The following is an 18,497-nucleotide window of genomic DNA, read 5'->3' on the forward strand; positions in this document are numbered from 1 at the left end:
CCCGAAGCTTGCGACGCCAAAAGAGAAGCGCCCGATGGGCGCCGTGCCCACGACTAGGGCCTCGCCGGGCCCTAGTAACGCTGCCGAGGCACCTGCCTCGATCCTACGGAACAAAGAACAACCGAGACCCGAGGAAGGTCAAACGCACCCAACACCAAACACACAGACGCACTACACAACGACACGCACAGCCTGGAACCGCCCTGCCCAGGGCACACTGCCGTCATATTTCAGAGGAACCCGCTCCATTCCCCTGCTCAAAGGGGACCGCTTCCTAGACAACCCTCTCCCCTACGCTCTCTTTAAAACCCCTTCCGGCCACAGCCAACCGTGCCCCCCTCGCTCCCCCAACCCCTTCCCCAGCACCGGTGCCTCAACTTAGCTTTTAAGGGGCCGAGAGTCTCCCTCTTCCCTTCCTTCTGAAGGACAAGCACACGTCACTCCTCCAGTCACCAGCTTCCTCTTCGTCATCTGAAAAATAAAAACAATCACAAGCCCCACACAACAGCCCTGTCAGTCAGCATCCCATCACTCTACAAAGACCTAGACCGCTGCATCCGTCTACCTCAGATGCGCCCAGCCGCTCTGCTCACTTGTTCTGTGGCCGTGCCCAACTCACACTGTTGTCCTCCCTTGTGGCCCCTAGGGATACCAGGAGATCATGTTACCACTGCACTTCCAAAGGAAGATCTCCCCAACCCCACGCCCCTCCTCCCTGCGACCCAGCTCACCTCAAACGTGCATCCAGTCCCAAAGGCAGCCGCACACAATCTAAAAAACCAAACAGAAACGCTTCAACCCGCTTGCCACACAACACCTTGGTACGGAACCGCCGCCCTGACCGCAATCGCCTCACCTTCTCGGACCTCTCGTGGCCATGCGTCGTCTCCCTTCTGAAGGCTGATTGCGGCACCTGCAAAAATCCAAGCAGAAAGGCACCTGCTGAGAGGCTGCAGAACTGGTCAACTGGTAGTGGACAAGCTACCCACAGCAATCCCTGTTTAAGACTCGCACCTTTTCCTCACCAGCTCACCTACCTGGACGCCATCAGTTCCAACTGCCACGTTCAAGCTTGACCACCACCTGCAAGACCCAACCACGGGTTGTTCATGACTAACTGCAAAGCCCCAAAGAGACACATCGCTACTTCAGCGCACCTAACATTGCTCACCCCGTGTAGTTCCCCTCCAGTGCCTGGATCCCGCTTGGCCCACCACATGCACCCTCAAATATTATTGCCATATTGCACTCACAGAGCCATCAGTCACCACTTCCCTCTACATACACCACGCACCAACTCACCTGCTTACAGCGCTATCCTCGGCACTCCTCCATCGCCCTGCACGACTCCTCCCTCGGCATCTGCAAAAATATCAAACAAGTCCCCTCAATGAACACCAATAGCTTAGCCATTCCACAGGCCTTGTTCCCAGGTAGCAAGCCCATTGAGAGCCCAGCTAGGCCTGCTCTGCCACACAAACACCGTAAACCAAGCATTACGCCCGACCCACATCCAAGCCGGAACGCCCTTGAGATGCTCTTTGCTCCGCTGAAGCAGGAGCTCCCTCTCCCAGACAGCTACCGTCAGCCCCTGGGAGGCCACAAAACACCATGGGAATTCTTTTTCTCACCCACTGACAACGGCCGCTCGATCTAAAAGGGCCACACATCTTTTCCCCCAAAGAAGCAAGGCACTTTGACACATAAGCCATAGCCTCTCATCGCTCCTGTGCCACCTTGCCCTGACTCGACACCCCCGGGCAGGGCGGCTCCAAGCCAACACACCACAACCACAGACGAACCCTACACAGAACGCCAACAACAACACGCCTCAAAAAACAAGCCAAGTCACTCGGCGAGACCGACGACGCACGTACAGAAAACCTCCATCCGGGAAGAGCACGCGCAGAACCCTAGCGTGCTCCTAGCGCCACGCCAGAAAATGACGAGACCTTCGTGGCCCGTGACAAGCGCTTCCTCTCACAACCGAGACGACAGACGCGCAACCAGCCCAGCTTCAAGACCTAACCGCCTAAGGATGCAAGGAAGAAATGCCAGTCCCAAAAAACTCACAGCAACACAGCGGCGCTGCTCACGCAGCTGGGAACGACACCGCGCAAGACGACCGTCCGAGACGCCAGAAGCTTGCGACGCCAAAAGAGAAGCGCCCGATGGGCGCCGAGCCCACGACTAGGGCCTCGCCGGGCCCTGCTAACGCTGCCGAGCCACCTGCCTGGCTCCTAAAGAACAAAGACACCAACCGAGACCCGAGGAAGGTCAGAGACACCCAACACAAAACACACACACTGCACAATAACGCGCACAGCCTGGAACCGCCCTGCCCGGCACACGTTCCTGTCACATTGAAGAGGAACCCGCTCCTTTTCCCTGCTCTCAAAGGGGACCGCTTCCCGGACAGCCCGCTCCGCTGCGCCATGCTTAAAACCCCTCCCTCCCCCAACCCCTTCCTCAGCACCGTTGCCTCAACTTAGCTTTCAAGGGGCCGAGAGTCTCAGTCCACCCATCCTTCAGAAGAACAAGCGCACGGTCAGCCCACTGCATCGGTCCTCCAAGTGCCAGGTGCCTTTTCATCATCTAAACAAAAAACAACAAAAATACACACACAGCAGTGCTGTCAGCCGGTATCCCATCACTCAACAAGGACCTACCCCCGCAACGTCCCCCACCTCACGCGCACCCGGCTGCTCTGCTCACCCGGCTGCTCCGTGCCCATTCCGGACGAGGACGAATGCCATCCCCTGCGGCCCCTAGAGATACCACAGGATACACAAAGTTACCGTCGCTCTGCCAAAAAAGGAAGAACGAACCACACCAGCCCCACGCCCCTCCCCTCTGCGACCCAGCTCACCTCAAACGCGCATCCAGGCCTAAAGGCAGCCGGCGCACAACCTGCAACGCCAGAGACAAACGCTTCAATTGAGTGGCCGTACGACCCCTTGCTCTCAAACAACAGCCTGGCCTTCAACCCCCTCACCTCTCGGACCTCTCGTCGGCATGCGGCGTCTCCCCTCCGAAGCCTGCGTGCGGCACCTGCAAGAACCCAAGCAAAAAAGGACCCGCTCAGGTGCTGTGGGAGTCTCAGGATACCCGCACAAACCCCCCCTTCTCAGACACGCACCTTTTCCTCGACAGCTCACCTGCCTGGCCTCCATCAGATCCGGTTGCCATCTTGAGGCTCGCCCACCACCTGCAAGAGCCAAACGCATGTTGCTCGCGACTATCTGCAACGCGACACCTCAGGACGAATCGCTACACTTCAGCCCACCCGTCACCGCTCACCCTGTGCGATTCCCCTCCGGTGCCCAGATCCCGCTCGGCTCCTCGCATGCGTCCACAAAGAAAAATTACCGCAATGGGCTCGTACAGCCAACAGCCACATCTTCCCTCTAGATACACCACGCACCAACTCACCTGCTTACAGCGCCGTCCTCCATCACCCTGCACGACTCCTCCCTCGGCATCTGCCAAACCGATGCCAAACAAGTCACCTGCACGCACAGTGACAGCTGAACCACGACACAGGTCTCGATCGCATGTAGGAACACCCCTCGAGAGCCCAGCTAGGCCGGCTCTTAAACATGAGCACAATACATCAAACATTAAGCCCAGCGCACAGACAAGCCAGAACACCCTTGACATGCTACCTGCTCAGCTAAGACTCTAGCTCCCTCTCCCAGACACCTACGGTTGTTCCCTGGGGGCCCACAAATCCCAACAGGAATTACTTCCCTCACCCACCAACAACAGCCAGTCGATCCAAGATGGCTGCAAAACTCCTTCCCCCCCACCAAAGCCTGGGCGAATCCCTAGATGCCAGCACCACCCACCTCGCCCTGACTCTACATCCCCGGGCAGGGCGGCTCCAAGACAAACAGAACAACGCTACACAGAACGCTACAAGCAATGCGCCCCGAAGGATGAGAGGCAGCTCTCGGAGAGAACAACGACACCCAGACGGAAACCCGCGTCCGGCAAGACCGCCTGCAGGACCCTGACGGTGACGTCAGCAGGCCCTACGGCAACGCCAGAGAACGCCGACAGCTTCGTGGCCCGTCACAAGCGCTTCCTCTCACAACCGAGACGACAGACGCGCAACCAGCCCAGCTTCAAGACCTAACCGCCTAAGGATGCAAGGAAGAAATGCCAGTCCCAAAAAACTCACAGCAACACAGCGGCGCTGCTCACGCAGCTGGGAACGACACCGCGCAAGACGACCGTCCGAGACGCCAGAAGCTTGCGACGCCAAAAGAGAAGCGCCCGATGGGCGCCGAGCCCACGACTAGGGCCTCGCCGGGCCCTGCTAACGCTGCCGAGCCACCTGCCTGGCTCCTAAAGAACAAAGACACCAACCGAGACCCGAGGAAGGTCGGAGACACCCAACACAAAACACACACACTGCACAATAACGCGCACAGCCTGGAACCGCCCTGCCCGGCACACGTTCCTGTCACATTGAAGAGGAACCCGCTCCTTTTCCCTGCTCTCAAAGGGGACCGCTTCCCGGACAGCCCGCTCCGCTGCGCCATGCTTAAAACCCCTCCCTCCCCCAACCCCTTCCTCAGCACCGTTGCCTCAACTTAGCTTTCAAGGGGCCGAGAGTCTCAGTCCACCCATCCTTCAGAAGAACAAGCGCACGGTCAGCCCACTGCATCGGTCCTCCAAGTGCCAGGTGCCTTTTCATCATCTAAACAAAAAACAACAAAAATACACACACAGCAGTGCTGTCAGCCGGTATCCCATCACTCAACAAGGACCTACCCCCGCAACGTCCCCCACCTCACGCGCACCCGGCTGCTCTGCTCACCCGGCTGCTCCGTGCCCATTCCGGACGAGGACGAATGCCATCCCCTGCGGCCCCTAGAGATACCACAGGATACACAAAGTTACCGTCGCTCTGCCAAAAAAGGAAGAACGAACCACACCAGCCCCACGCCCCTCCCCTCTGCGACCCAGCTCACCTCAAACGCGCATCCAGGCCTAAAGGCAGCCGGCGCACAACCTGCAACGCCAGAGACAAACGCTTCAATTGAGTGGCCGTACGACCCCTTGCTCTCAAACAACAGCCTGGCCTTCAACCCCCTCACCTCTCGGACCTCTCGTCGGCATGCGGCGTCTCCCCTCCGAAGCCTGCGTGCGGCACCTGCAAGAACCCAAGCAAAAAAGGACCCGCTCAGGTGCTGTGGGAGTCTCAGGATACCCGCACAAACCCCCCCTTCTCAGACACGCACCTTTTCCTCGACAGCTCACCTGCCTGGCCTCCATCAGATCCGGTTGCCATCTTGAGGCTCGCCCACCACCTGCAAGAGCCAAACGCATGTTGCTCGCGACTATCTGCAACGCGACACCTCAGGACGAATCGCTACACTTCAGCCCACCCGTCACCGCTCACCCTGTGCGATTCCCCTCCGGTGCCCAGATCCCGCTCGGCTCCTCGCATGCGTCCACAAAGAAAAATTACCGCAATGGGCTCGTACAGCCAACAGCCACATCTTCCCTCTAGATACACCACGCACCAACTCACCTGCTTACAGCGCCGTCCTCCATCACCCTGCACGACTCCTCCCTCGGCATCTGCCAAACCGATGCCAAACAAGTCACCTGCACGCACAGTGACAGCTGAACCACGACACAGGTCTCGATCGCATGTAGGAACACCCCTCGAGAGCCCAGCTAGGCCGGCTCTTAAACATGAGCACAATACATCAAACATTAAGCCCAGCGCACAGACAAGCCAGAACACCCTTGACATGCTACCTGCTCAGCTAAGACTCTAGCTCCCTCTCCCAGACACCTACGGTTGTTCCCTGGGGGCCCACAAATCCCAACAGGAATTACTTCCCTCACCCACCAACAACAGCCAGTCGATCCAAGATGGCTGCAAAACTCCTTCCCCCCCACCAAAGCCTGGGCGAATCCCTAGATGCCAGCACCACCCACCTCGCCCTGACTCTACATCCCCGGGCAGGGCGGCTCCAAGACAAACAGAACAACGCTACACAGAACGCTACAAGCAATGCGCCCCGAAGGATGAGAGGCAGCTCTCGGAGAGAACAACGACACCCAGACGGAAACCCGCGTCCGGCAAGACCGCCTGCAGGACCCTGACGGTGACGTCAGCAGGCCCTACGGCAACGCCAGAGAACGCCGACAGCTTCGTGGCCCGTCACAAGCGCTTCCTCTCACAACCGAGACGACAGACGCGCAACCAGCCCAGCTTCAAGACCTAACCGCCTAAGGATGCAAGGAAGAAATGCCAGTCCCAAAAAACTCACAGCAACACAGCGGCGCTGCTCACGCAGCTGGGAACGACACCGCGCAAGACGACCGTCCGAGACGCCAGAAGCTTGCGACGCCAAAAGAGAAGCGCCCGATGGGCGCCGAGCCCACGACTAGGGCCTCGCCGGGCCCTGCTAACGCTGCCGAGCCACCTGCCTGGCTCCTAAAGAACAAAGACACCAACCGAGACCCGAGGAAGGTCGGAGACACCCAACACAAAACACACACACTGCACAATAACGCGCACAGCCTGGAACCGCCCTGCCCGGCACACGTTCCTGTCACATTGAAGAGGAACCCGCTCCTTTTCCCTGCTCTCAAAGGGGACCGCTTCCCGGACAGCCCGCTCCGCTGCGCCATGCTTAAAACCCCTCCCTCCCCCAACCCCTTCCTCAGCACCGTTGCCTCAACTTAGCTTTCAAGGGGCCGAGAGTCTCAGTCCACCCATCCTTCAGAAGAACAAGCGCACGGTCAGCCCACTGCATCGGTCCTCCAAGTGCCAGGTGCCTTTTCATCATCTAAACAAAAAACAACAAAAATACACACACAGCAGTGCTGTCAGCCGGTATCCCATCACTCAACAAGGACCTACCCCCGCAACGTCCCCCACCTCACGCGCACCCGGCTGCTCTGCTCACCCGGCTGCTCCGTGCCCATTCCGGACGAGGACGAATGCCATCCCCTGCGGCCCCTAGAGATACCACAGGATACACAAAGTTACCGTCGCTCTGCCAAAAAAGGAAGAACGAACCACACCAGCCCCACGCCCCTCCCCTCTGCGACCCAGCTCACCTCAAACGCGCATCCAGGCCTAAAGGCAGCCGGCGCACAACCTGCAACGCCAGAGACAAACGCTTCAATTGAGTGGCCGTACGACCCCTTGCTCTCAAACAACAGCCTGGCCTTCAACCCCCTCACCTCTCGGACCTCTCGTCGGCATGCGGCGTCTCCCCTCCGAAGCCTGCGTGCGGCACCTGCAAGAACCCAAGCAAAAAAGGACCCGCTCAGGTGCTGTGGGAGTCTCAGGATACCCGCACAAACCCCCCCTTCTCAGACACGCACCTTTTCCTCGACAGCTCACCTGCCTGGCCTCCATCAGATCCGGTTGCCATCTTGAGGCTCGCCCACCACCTGCAAGAGCCAAACGCATGTTGCTCGCGACTATCTGCAACGCGACACCTCAGGACGAATCGCTACACTTCAGCCCACCCGTCACCGCTCACCCTGTGCGATTCCCCTCCGGTGCCCAGATCCCGCTCGGCTCCTCGCATGCGTCCACAAAGAAAAATTACCGCAATGGGCTCGTACAGCCAACAGCCACATCTTCCCTCTAGATACACCACGCACCAACTCACCTGCTTACAGCGCCGTCCTCCATCACCCTGCACGACTCCTCCCTCGGCATCTGCCAAACCGATGCCAAACAAGTCACCTGCACGCACAGTGACAGCTGAACCACGACACAGGTCTCGATCGCATGTAGGAACACCCCTCGAGAGCCCAGCTAGGCCGGCTCTTAAACATGAGCACAATACATCAAACATTAAGCCCAGCGCACAGACAAGCCAGAACACCCTTGACATGCTACCTGCTCAGCTAAGACTCTAGCTCCCTCTCCCAGACACCTACGGTTGTTCCCTGGGGGCCCACAAATCCCAACAGGAATTACTTCCCTCACCCACCAACAACAGCCAGTCGATCCAAGATGGCTGCAAAACTCCTTCCCCCCCACCAAAGCCTGGGCGAATCCCTAGATGCCAGCACCACCCACCTCGCCCTGACTCTACATCCCCGGGCAGGGCGGCTCCAAGACAAACAGAACAACGCTACACAGAACGCTACAAGCAATGCGCCCCGAAGGATGAGAGGCAGCTCTCGGAGAGAACAACGACACCCAGACGGAAACCCGCGTCCGGCAAGACCGCCTGCAGGACCCTGACGGTGACGTCAGCAGGCCCTACGGCAACGCCAGAGAACGCCGACAGCTTCGTGGCCCGTCACAAGCGCTTCCTCTCACAACCGAGACGACAGACGCGCAACCAGCCCAGCTTCAAGACCTAACCGCCTAAGGATGCAAGGAAGAAATGCCAGTCCCAAAAAACTCACAGCAACACAGCGGCGCTGCTCACGCAGCTGGGAACGACACCGCGCAAGACGACCGTCCGAGACGCCAGAAGCTTGCGACGCCAAAAGAGAAGCGCCCGATGGGCGCCGAGCCCACGACTAGGGCCTCGCCGGGCCCTGCTAACGCTGCCGAGCCACCTGCCTGGCTCCTAAAGAACAAAGACACCAACCGAGACCCGAGGAAGGTCGGAGACACCCAACACAAAACACACACACTGCACAATAACGCGCACAGCCTGGAACCGCCCTGCCCGGCACACGTTCCTGTCACATTGAAGAGGAACCCGCTCCTTTTCCCTGCTCTCAAAGGGGACCGCTTCCCGGACAGCCCGCTCCGCTGCGCCATGCTTAAAACCCCTCCCTCCCCCAACCCCTTCCTCAGCACCGTTGCCTCAACTTAGCTTTCAAGGGGCCGAGAGTCTCAGTCCACCCATCCTTCAGAAGAACAAGCGCACGGTCAGCCCACTGCATCGGTCCTCCAAGTGCCAGGTGCCTTTTCATCATCTAAACAAAAAACAACAAAAATACACACACAGCAGTGCTGTCAGCCGGTATCCCATCACTCAACAAGGACCTACCCCCGCAACGTCCCCCACCTCACGCGCACCCGGCTGCTCTGCTCACCCGGCTGCTCCGTGCCCATTCCGGACGAGGACGAATGCCATCCCCTGCGGCCCCTAGAGATACCACAGGATACACAAAGTTACCGTCGCTCTGCCAAAAAAGGAAGAACGAACCACACCAGCCCCACGCCCCTCCCCTCTGCGACCCAGCTCACCTCAAACGCGCATCCAGGCCTAAAGGCAGCCGGCGCACAACCTGCAACGCCAGAGACAAACGCTTCAATTGAGTGGCCGTACGACCCCTTGCTCTCAAACAACAGCCTGGCCTTCAACCCCCTCACCTCTCGGACCTCTCGTCGGCATGCGGCGTCTCCCCTCCGAAGCCTGCGTGCGGCACCTGCAAGAACCCAAGCAAAAAAGGACCCGCTCAGGTGCTGTGGGAGTCTCAGGATACCCGCACAAACCCCCCCTTCTCAGACACGCACCTTTTCCTCGACAGCTCACCTGCCTGGCCTCCATCAGATCCGGTTGCCATCTTGAGGCTCGCCCACCACCTGCAAGAGCCAAACGCATGTTGCTCGCGACTATCTGCAACGCGACACCTCAGGACGAATCGCTACACTTCAGCCCACCCGTCACCGCTCACCCTGTGCGATTCCCCTCCGGTGCCCAGATCCCGCTCGGCTCCTCGCATGCGTCCACAAAGAAAAATTACCGCAATGGGCTCGTACAGCCAACAGCCACATCTTCCCTCTAGATACACCACGCACCAACTCACCTGCTTACAGCGCCGTCCTCCATCACCCTGCACGACTCCTCCCTCGGCATCTGCCAAACCGATGCCAAACAAGTCACCTGCACGCACAGTGACAGCTGAACCACGACACAGGTCTCGATCGCATGTAGGAACACCCCTCGAGAGCCCAGCTAGGCCGGCTCTTAAACATGAGCACAATACATCAAACATTAAGCCCAGCGCACAGACAAGCCAGAACACCCTTGACATGCTACCTGCTCAGCTAAGACTCTAGCTCCCTCTCCCAGACACCTACGGTTGTTCCCTGGGGGCCCACAAATCCCAACAGGAATTACTTCCCTCACCCACCAACAACAGCCAGTCGATCCAAGATGGCTGCAAAACTCCTTCCCCCCCACCAAAGCCTGGGCGAATCCCTAGATGCCAGCACCACCCACCTCGCCCTGACTCTACATCCCCGGGCAGGGCGGCTCCAAGACAAACAGAACAACGCTACACAGAACGCTACAAGCAATGCGCCCCGAAGGATGAGAGGCAGCTCTCGGAGAGAACAACGACACCCAGACGGAAACCCGCGTCCGGCAAGACCGCCTGCAGGACCCTGACGGTGACGTCAGCAGGCCCTACGGCAACGCCAGAGAACGCCGACAGCTTCGTGGCCCGTCACAAGCGCTTCCTCTCACAACCGAGACGACAGACGCGCAACCAGCCCAGCTTCAAGACCTAACCGCCTAAGGATGCAAGGAAGAAATGCCAGTCCCAAAAAACTCACAGCAACACAGCGGCGCTGCTCACGCAGCTGGGAACGACACCGCGCAAGACGACCGTCCGAGACGCCAGAAGCTTGCGACGCCAAAAGAGAAGCGCCCGATGGGCGCCGAGCCCACGACTAGGGCCTCGCCGGGCCCTGCTAACGCTGCCGAGCCACCTGCCTGGCTCCTAAAGAACAAAGACACCAACCGAGACCCGAGGAAGGTCGGAGACACCCAACACAAAACACACACACTGCACAATAACGCGCACAGCCTGGAACCGCCCTGCCCGGCACACGTTCCTGTCACATTGAAGAGGAACCCGCTCCTTTTCCCTGCTCTCAAAGGGGACCGCTTCCCGGACAGCCCGCTCCGCTGCGCCATGCTTAAAACCCCTCCCTCCCCCAACCCCTTCCTCAGCACCGTTGCCTCAACTTAGCTTTCAAGGGGCCGAGAGTCTCAGTCCACCCATCCTTCAGAAGAACAAGCGCACGGTCAGCCCACTGCATCGGTCCTCCAAGTGCCAGGTGCCTTTTCATCATCTAAACAAAAAACAACAAAAATACACACACAGCAGTGCTGTCAGCCGGTATCCCATCACTCAACAAGGACCTACCCCCGCAACGTCCCCCACCTCACGCGCACCCGGCTGCTCTGCTCACCCGGCTGCTCCGTGCCCATTCCGGACGAGGACGAATGCCATCCCCTGCGGCCCCTAGAGATACCACAGGATACACAAAGTTACCGTCGCTCTGCCAAAAAAGGAAGAACGAACCACACCAGCCCCACGCCCCTCCCCTCTGCGACCCAGCTCACCTCAAACGCGCATCCAGGCCTAAAGGCAGCCGGCGCACAACCTGCAACGCCAGAGACAAACGCTTCAATTGAGTGGCCGTACGACCCCTTGCTCTCAAACAACAGCCTGGCCTTCAACCCCCTCACCTCTCGGACCTCTCGTCGGCATGCGGCGTCTCCCCTCCGAAGCCTGCGTGCGGCACCTGCAAGAACCCAAGCAAAAAAGGACCCGCTCAGGTGCTGTGGGAGTCTCAGGATACCCGCACAAACCCCCCCTTCTCAGACACGCACCTTTTCCTCGACAGCTCACCTGCCTGGCCTCCATCAGATCCGGTTGCCATCTTGAGGCTCGCCCACCACCTGCAAGAGCCAAACGCATGTTGCTCGCGACTATCTGCAACGCGACACCTCAGGACGAATCGCTACACTTCAGCCCACCCGTCACCGCTCACCCTGTGCGATTCCCCTCCGGTGCCCAGATCCCGCTCGGCTCCTCGCATGCGTCCACAAAGAAAAATTACCGCAATGGGCTCGTACAGCCAACAGCCACATCTTCCCTCTAGATACACCACGCACCAACTCACCTGCTTACAGCGCCGTCCTCCATCACCCTGCACGACTCCTCCCTCGGCATCTGCCAAACCGATGCCAAACAAGTCACCTGCACGCACAGTGACAGCTGAACCACGACACAGGTCTCGATCGCATGTAGGAACACCCCTCGAGAGCCCAGCTAGGCCGGCTCTTAAACATGAGCACAATACATCAAACATTAAGCCCAGCGCACAGACAAGCCAGAACACCCTTGACATGCTACCTGCTCAGCTAAGACTCTAGCTCCCTCTCCCAGACACCTACGGTTGTTCCCTGGGGGCCCACAAATCCCAACAGGAATTACTTCCCTCACCCACCAACAACAGCCAGTCGATCCAAGATGGCTGCAAAACTCCTTCCCCCCCACCAAAGCCTGGGCGAATCCCTAGATGCCAGCACCACCCACCTCGCCCTGACTCTACATCCCCGGGCAGGGCGGCTCCAAGACAAACAGAACAACGCTACACAGAACGCTACAAGCAATGCGCCCCGAAGGATGAGAGGCAGCTCTCGGAGAGAACAACGACACCCAGACGGAAACCCGCGTCCGGCAAGACCGCCTGCAGGACCCTGACGGTGACGTCAGCAGGCCCTACGGCAACGCCAGAGAACGCCGACAGCTTCGTGGCCCGTCACAAGCGCTTCCTCTCACAACCGAGACGACAGACGCGCAACCAGCCCAGCTTCAAGACCTAACCGCCTAAGGATGCAAGGAAGAAATGCCAGTCCCAAAAAACTCACAGCAACACAGCGGCGCTGCTCACGCAGCTGGGAACGACACCGCGCAAGACGACCGTCCGAGACGCCAGAAGCTTGCGACGCCAAAAGAGAAGCGCCCGATGGGCGCCGAGCCCACGACTAGGGCCTCGCCGGGCCCTGCTAACGCTGCCGAGCCACCTGCCTGGCTCCTAAAGAACAAAGACACCAACCGAGACCCGAGGAAGGTCGGAGACACCCAACACAAAACACACACACTGCACAATAACGCGCACAGCCTGGAACCGCCCTGCCCGGCACACGTTCCTGTCACATTGAAGAGGAACCCGCTCCTTTTCCCTGCTCTCAAAGGGGACCGCTTCCCGGACAGCCCGCTCCGCTGCGCCATGCTTAAAACCCCTCCCTCCCCCAACCCCTTCCTCAGCACCGTTGCCTCAACTTAGCTTTCAAGGGGCCGAGAGTCTCAGTCCACCCATCCTTCAGAAGAACAAGCGCACGGTCAGCCCACTGCATCGGTCCTCCAAGTGCCAGGTGCCTTTTCATCATCTAAACAAAAAACAACAAAAATACACACACAGCAGTGCTGTCAGCCGGTATCCCATCACTCAACAAGGACCTACCCCCGCAACGTCCCCCACCTCACGCGCACCCGGCTGCTCTGCTCACCCGGCTGCTCCGTGCCCATTCCGGACGAGGACGAATGCCATCCCCTGCGGCCCCTAGAGATACCACAGGATACACAAAGTTACCGTCGCTCTGCCAAAAAAGGAAGAACGAACCACACCAGCCCCACGCCCCTCCCCTCTGCGACCCAGCTCACCTCAAACGCGCATCCAGGCCTAAAGGCAGCCGGCGCACAACCTGCAACGCCAGAGACAAACGCTTCAATTGAGTGGCCGTACGACCCCTTGCTCTCAAACAACAGCCTGGCCTTCAACCCCCTCACCTCTCGGACCTCTCGTCGGCATGCGGCGTCTCCCCTCCGAAGCCTGCGTGCGGCACCTGCAAGAACCCAAGCAAAAAAGGACCCGCTCAGGTGCTGTGGGAGTCTCAGGATACCCGCACAAACCCCCCCTTCTCAGACACGCACCTTTTCCTCGACAGCTCACCTGCCTGGCCTCCATCAGATCCGGTTGCCATCTTGAGGCTCGCCCACCACCTGCAAGAGCCAAACGCATGTTGCTCGCGACTATCTGCAACGCGACACCTCAGGACGAATCGCTACACTTCAGCCCACCCGTCACCGCTCACCCTGTGCGATTCCCCTCCGGTGCCCAGATCCCGCTCGGCTCCTCGCATGCGTCCACAAAGAAAAATTACCGCAATGGGCTCGTACAGCCAACAGCCACATCTTCCCTCTAGATACACCACGCACCAACTCACCTGCTTACAGCGCCGTCCTCCATCACCCTGCACGACTCCTCCCTCGGCATCTGCCAAACCGATGCCAAACAAGTCACCTGCACGCACAGTGACAGCTGAACCACGACACAGGTCTCGATCGCATGTAGGAACACCCCTCGAGAGCCCAGCTAGGCCGGCTCTTAAACATGAGCACAATACATCAAACATTAAGCCCAGCGCACAGACAAGCCAGAACACCCTTGACATGCTACCTGCTCAGCTAAGACTCTAGCTCCCTCTCCCAGACACCTACGGTTGTTCCCTGGGGGCCCACAAATCCCAACAGGAATTACTTCCCTCACCCACCAACAACAGCCAGTCGATCCAAGATGGCTGCAAAACTCCTTCCCCCCCACCAAAGCCTGGGCGAATCCCTAGATGCCAGCACCACCCACCTCGCCCTGACTCTACATCCCCGGGCAGGGCGGCTCCAAGACAAACAGAACAACGCTACACAGAACGCTACAAGCAATGCGCCCCGAAGGATGAGAGGCAGCTCTCGGAGAGAACAACGACACCCAGACGGAAACCCGCGTCCGGCAAGACCGCCTGCAGGACCCTGACGGTGACGTCAGCAGGCCCTACGGCAACGCCAGAGAACGCCGACAGCTTCGTGGCCCGTCACAAGCGCTTCCTCTCACAACCGAGACGACAGACGCGCAACCAGCCCAGCTTCAAGACCTAACCGCCTAAGGATGCAAGGAAGAAATGCCAGTCCCAAAAAACTCACAGCAACACAGCGGCGCTGCTCACGCAGCTGGGAACGACACCGCGCAAGACGACCGTCCGAGACGCCAGAAGCTTGCGACGCCAAAAGAGAAGCGCCCGATGGGCGCCGAGCCCACGACTAGGGCCTCGCCGGGCCCTGCTAACGCTGCCGAGCCACCTGCCTGGCTCCTAAAGAACAAAGACACCAACCGAGACCCGAGGAAGGTCGGAGACACCCAACACAAAACACACACACTGCACAATAACGCGCACAGCCTGGAACCGCCCTGCCCGGCACACGTTCCTGTCACATTGAAGAGGAACCCGCTCCTTTTCCCTGCTCTCAAAGGGGACCGCTTCCCGGACAGCCCGCTCCGCTGCGCCATGCTTAAAACCCCTCCCTCCCCCAACCCCTTCCTCAGCACCGTTGCCTCAACTTAGCTTTCAAGGGGCCGAGAGTCTCAGTCCACCCATCCTTCAGAAGAACAAGCGCACGGTCAGCCCACTGCATCGGTCCTCCAAGTGCCAGGTGCCTTTTCATCATCTAAACAAAAAACAACAAAAATACACACACAGCAGTGCTGTCAGCCGGTATCCCATCACTCAACAAGGACCTACCCCCGCAACGTCCCCCACCTCACGCGCACCCGGCTGCTCTGCTCACCCGGCTGCTCCGTGCCCATTCCGGACGAGGACGAATGCCATCCCCTGCGGCCCCTAGAGATACCACAGGATACACAAAGTTACCGTCGCTCTGCCAAAAAAGGAAGAACGAACCACACCAGCCCCACGCCCCTCCCCTCTGCGACCCAGCTCACCTCAAACGTGCATCCAGGCCTAAAGGCAGCCGGCGCACAACCTGCAACGCCAGAGACAAACGCTTCAATTGAGTGGCCGTACGACCCCTTGCTCTCAAACAACAGCCTGGCCTTCAACCCCCTCACCTCTCGGACCTCTCGTCGGCATGCGGCGTCTCCCCTCCGAAGCCTGCGTGCGGCACCTGCAAGAACCCAAGCAAAAAAGGACCCGCTCAGGTGCTGTGGGCGTCTCAGGATACCCGCACAAACCCCCCCTTCTCAGACACGCACCTTTTCCTCGACAGCTCACCTGCCTGGCCTCCATCAGATCCGGTTGCCATCTTGAGGCTCGCCCACCACCTGCAAGAGCCAAACGCATGTTGCTCGCGACTATCTGCAACGCGACACCTCAGGACGAATCGCTACACTTCAGCCCACCCATCACCGCTCACCATAGCCTTCTCTGAAGTCTCATCACCACACTGTGTCTCTCCCGCAAAGCCTACATGGAACATGTGCAAAAACTTAAGGAAGAAGATACATGCTACGATATTACCCAGAACAGCAACCTACCCACGCCGAATCCCATTCGCACACATCTTTTCTTTGACAGCTTGCCTGCCCAGCCTCTGTCAGTTCCAGCTGCCACTTTGAGGCTCACCCGTCATCTGTAACACACAAGTAACAGAGGTCGCTTTTACCTTCACTATCAACACAACACCTCAGAAAGAACCGCTACTTCAGCACACCAATCACCTAGCTCAACTCCCCTCCTGTGTCCAGCTCACACTTGGCTCATTCCTTACTGCCTTCTAACCCCCCCAAAACACACTGCAGTCATTCAGCCATCAGTCACATCTTCCTTCTATATACCACACACCGTCCTACTTTCTTACAGGATTTCCCCGGCTTTCCTATGTCACCCTGTACAATTCCTCCTCTGCCTCTGGAAAAAAAAGGACATGGTGGAAGTCACCCGGATGCACAGCAATAGCTTAAACAATCCATAGGTCTTGCTCCCATGTAGGAATACCATGTAGAGCCCAACTACCACCTGCCATTAACAGACATACATTAACTCAAGCATTACACCCTATACATGTACAAACCTGAGGACTGTTAGGATGTACTCTCAGCTAGCACTCTAGCTGCCAGCTACAGTCATCTTCTTAACATCTACAAAATACTACTAAAGTTACTGACCTTTCGTATTGCTTTTGGCTATTGGCTCTGCACAAGCCTACACAGGGTTTTACTGAAGTCTATTGATATTAACTACACACTTGTATTGCTCTTCTTTTCTTAAAGAAACAGCATATATAAGTTCCCATACATAAATGCATGTATGGGAAAAAAAAACACTCACCCTAACCCCTACCACATCGTATCAATACCCTTAACAGTTAATGTCAACACCTTCTAGATTACACAAGAGAGTTTATGAAAATAATTTTAAGATTCAATAAAGTTGAGAATTCCAATAATAAAAAGAAACATACTCAAAACTGAAAAGAAAAAAATAACAGAACAACATACTATCAAGCCATCTTACCACACCTGAACCTCCAATCCAGTATTAGATAAGGAAAAACATATAAGTTTAGACACAAATGATCTTTCAAATTTAAATGCCACCAACCCTTATTGAGTTCTAAAAGTCTTACCTCTCACAAGCATCTGCATTTCTTTAAATATCAAAACATACCTATCCAAAAATACTTAAACAGCTCAAAACTTACAATTAAGTACAGGAACACCAAAGCACCTACACTGGAGAAACCCAGGAGGGAAGTGAGCTCCCTCACCAGAGGCTGTGGCTCATATACCCCGGGCCCTGCCCACCACCCTTCCCACAATCACCTGGGAAAGGGGAGGGGTGAACCACCACAGGGTATAAAGGCAGCTGAAGGAACAGCAGGGAGTTTTCTCAAGTGCTTTATGTTAACAGCATGGAAGAAGACAAAAAGAGTGGTTCTTCCTGTAATTGTACTACTATTTGTTTTTCTTCACCTATATGTATTGCATCGGCAATGTGGCCAGGTAAGAAATTAAACTTCATTTTCCTGGGATGTATACAGGGAAAAACCATGTCTTACTAATTTATATAGAAGAGCAGCTCCTGGATTATAATAGCACTATTATGACCATTAGTTGTATGTTTTACTTTTCTGTAAAACAGAAGAGTTATACAATTATGGTTCACTTCTAGCAAAACCACACATACTATCTACATACTAGCAGAGCTATAGTCTAGGTATGACTGAATGGCAAAGTGAATTAAATCTCTGGTTCAAATGAAATTATTTTCTATAAATCACTGATAATTCAGAGTAATTTTGACACTCTGATTTCCTTAAGATACTGATAGCAGTCTCAAAGGACAAAAATTACAAAAGGGAAATACAGGAATGGTATCAAAAGTTATATGAAGTGTCCTAATGAGCATATAAGCAGCTAAATAAAGAATAAATGGGGAAGTGCCATAAAAACTCATTGAGACGTGTGTTGCTAAAAATAGATCCAGGCTATTGATTCTCCAAGAATCTCAAGAGAAGATCAGAGCCAGCCGTAGACATTTTTGGGGTACCAGATACCAAAGAGAAACATACTATAATACAGAAAACAAATTAATTACTGCAGAGTACAAAGATGGCTTTAGGAAAGGTACTGGCAGAACAAGAGGCGTTGTCACAGGGATAGGAATAGTTTCTAATGGACCAGAGAAACTAAAGCAGTGGTGAGACTGCAGGAAGCTCAAAAGGGAATTGACCAAACTAACAGATATTCTCGGGGGAGCTGGAACAGGGGGCGGCAAAGAATCGAGGAAAGAAAAAAGTGATCGGGGTAACAGATACCGACTCAGGAATAGAGCTGGAGGGTAAAGAGGGGTGAAAAGTGCCCTTCTGAGCTAGAACAGGGTCCTGGGCTATCTCTATGAGGGGATGTCTCGTGGGAACTCAGCAAACGGAGCAGAGGAGTCCCGAGGGAG

General features: G+C 56.7%; 1 protein-coding gene and 1 long non-coding RNA gene across 8 annotated transcripts; both read right to left on the reverse strand.

Moving 5' to 3' along the window:
• Positions 1 to 391: 391 nt before the first annotated feature.
• Positions 392 to 15,872, reverse strand: LOC142059577 (uncharacterized). 7 transcript variants are annotated; one of them, XM_075098382.1, is made up of 53 exons: positions 15,800 to 15,872; positions 15,656 to 15,711; positions 15,530 to 15,570; positions 15,376 to 15,428; positions 15,149 to 15,255; positions 13,983 to 14,142; positions 13,851 to 13,891; positions 13,709 to 13,758; positions 13,546 to 13,601; positions 13,420 to 13,460; positions 13,249 to 13,318; positions 13,039 to 13,145; positions 11,873 to 12,032; positions 11,741 to 11,781; positions 11,599 to 11,648; positions 11,436 to 11,491; positions 11,310 to 11,350; positions 11,139 to 11,208; positions 10,929 to 11,035; positions 9,763 to 9,922; positions 9,631 to 9,671; positions 9,489 to 9,538; positions 9,326 to 9,381; positions 9,200 to 9,240; positions 9,029 to 9,098; positions 8,819 to 8,925; positions 7,653 to 7,812; positions 7,521 to 7,561; positions 7,379 to 7,428; positions 7,216 to 7,271; positions 7,090 to 7,130; positions 6,919 to 6,988; positions 6,709 to 6,815; positions 5,543 to 5,702; positions 5,411 to 5,451; positions 5,269 to 5,318; positions 5,106 to 5,161; positions 4,980 to 5,020; positions 4,809 to 4,878; positions 4,599 to 4,705; positions 3,433 to 3,592; positions 3,301 to 3,341; positions 3,159 to 3,208; positions 2,996 to 3,051; positions 2,870 to 2,910; positions 2,699 to 2,768; positions 2,489 to 2,595; positions 1,303 to 1,362; positions 1,038 to 1,083; positions 857 to 939; positions 732 to 771; positions 594 to 642; positions 392 to 471 (listed from the first exon to the last, which is right to left on the reverse strand). In XM_075098382.1, the coding sequence occupies exons 5-52, from the start codon at positions 15,253 to 15,255 to the stop codon at positions 616 to 618; spliced, it is 3,513 nt and encodes a 1,170-aa protein (XP_074954483.1). In that variant the 5' UTR covers positions 15,376 to 15,428; positions 15,530 to 15,570; positions 15,656 to 15,711; positions 15,800 to 15,872; the 3' UTR covers positions 392 to 471; positions 594 to 615. The 7 variants fall into 7 exon arrangements, 4 of the variants coding, with proteins under 4 accessions (XP_074954483.1, XP_074954486.1, XP_074954484.1 ...); XM_075098383.1 differs by lacking the exons at positions 392 to 471; positions 594 to 642; positions 732 to 771; ... (1 more) ...; positions 1,038 to 1,083; positions 1,303 to 1,362 and having other exon boundaries at positions 2,141 to 2,595; positions 2,716 to 2,768; XM_075098384.1 differs by lacking the exons at positions 392 to 471; positions 594 to 642; positions 732 to 771; ... (2 more) ...; positions 1,303 to 1,362; positions 2,699 to 2,768 and having other exon boundaries at positions 2,506 to 2,595.
• An 85-nt stretch (positions 15,873 to 15,957) lies between these two features.
• Positions 15,958 to 16,455, reverse strand: LOC142059480 (uncharacterized). Its single transcript, XR_012661373.1, has 3 exons — positions 16,397 to 16,455; positions 16,104 to 16,176; positions 15,958 to 16,010 (listed from the first exon to the last, which is right to left on the reverse strand). It is a non-coding gene; the product is annotated as an uncharacterized LOC142059480 (long non-coding RNA).
• Between the last annotated feature and the right edge of the window lie 2,042 nt (positions 16,456 to 18,497).

This window comes from Phalacrocorax aristotelis, chromosome 7 (assembly GCF_949628215.1).
Source record: "Phalacrocorax aristotelis chromosome 7, bGulAri2.1, whole genome shotgun sequence".
Taxonomy (NCBI): Eukaryota; Metazoa; Chordata; class Aves; order Suliformes; family Phalacrocoracidae; genus Phalacrocorax; species Phalacrocorax aristotelis.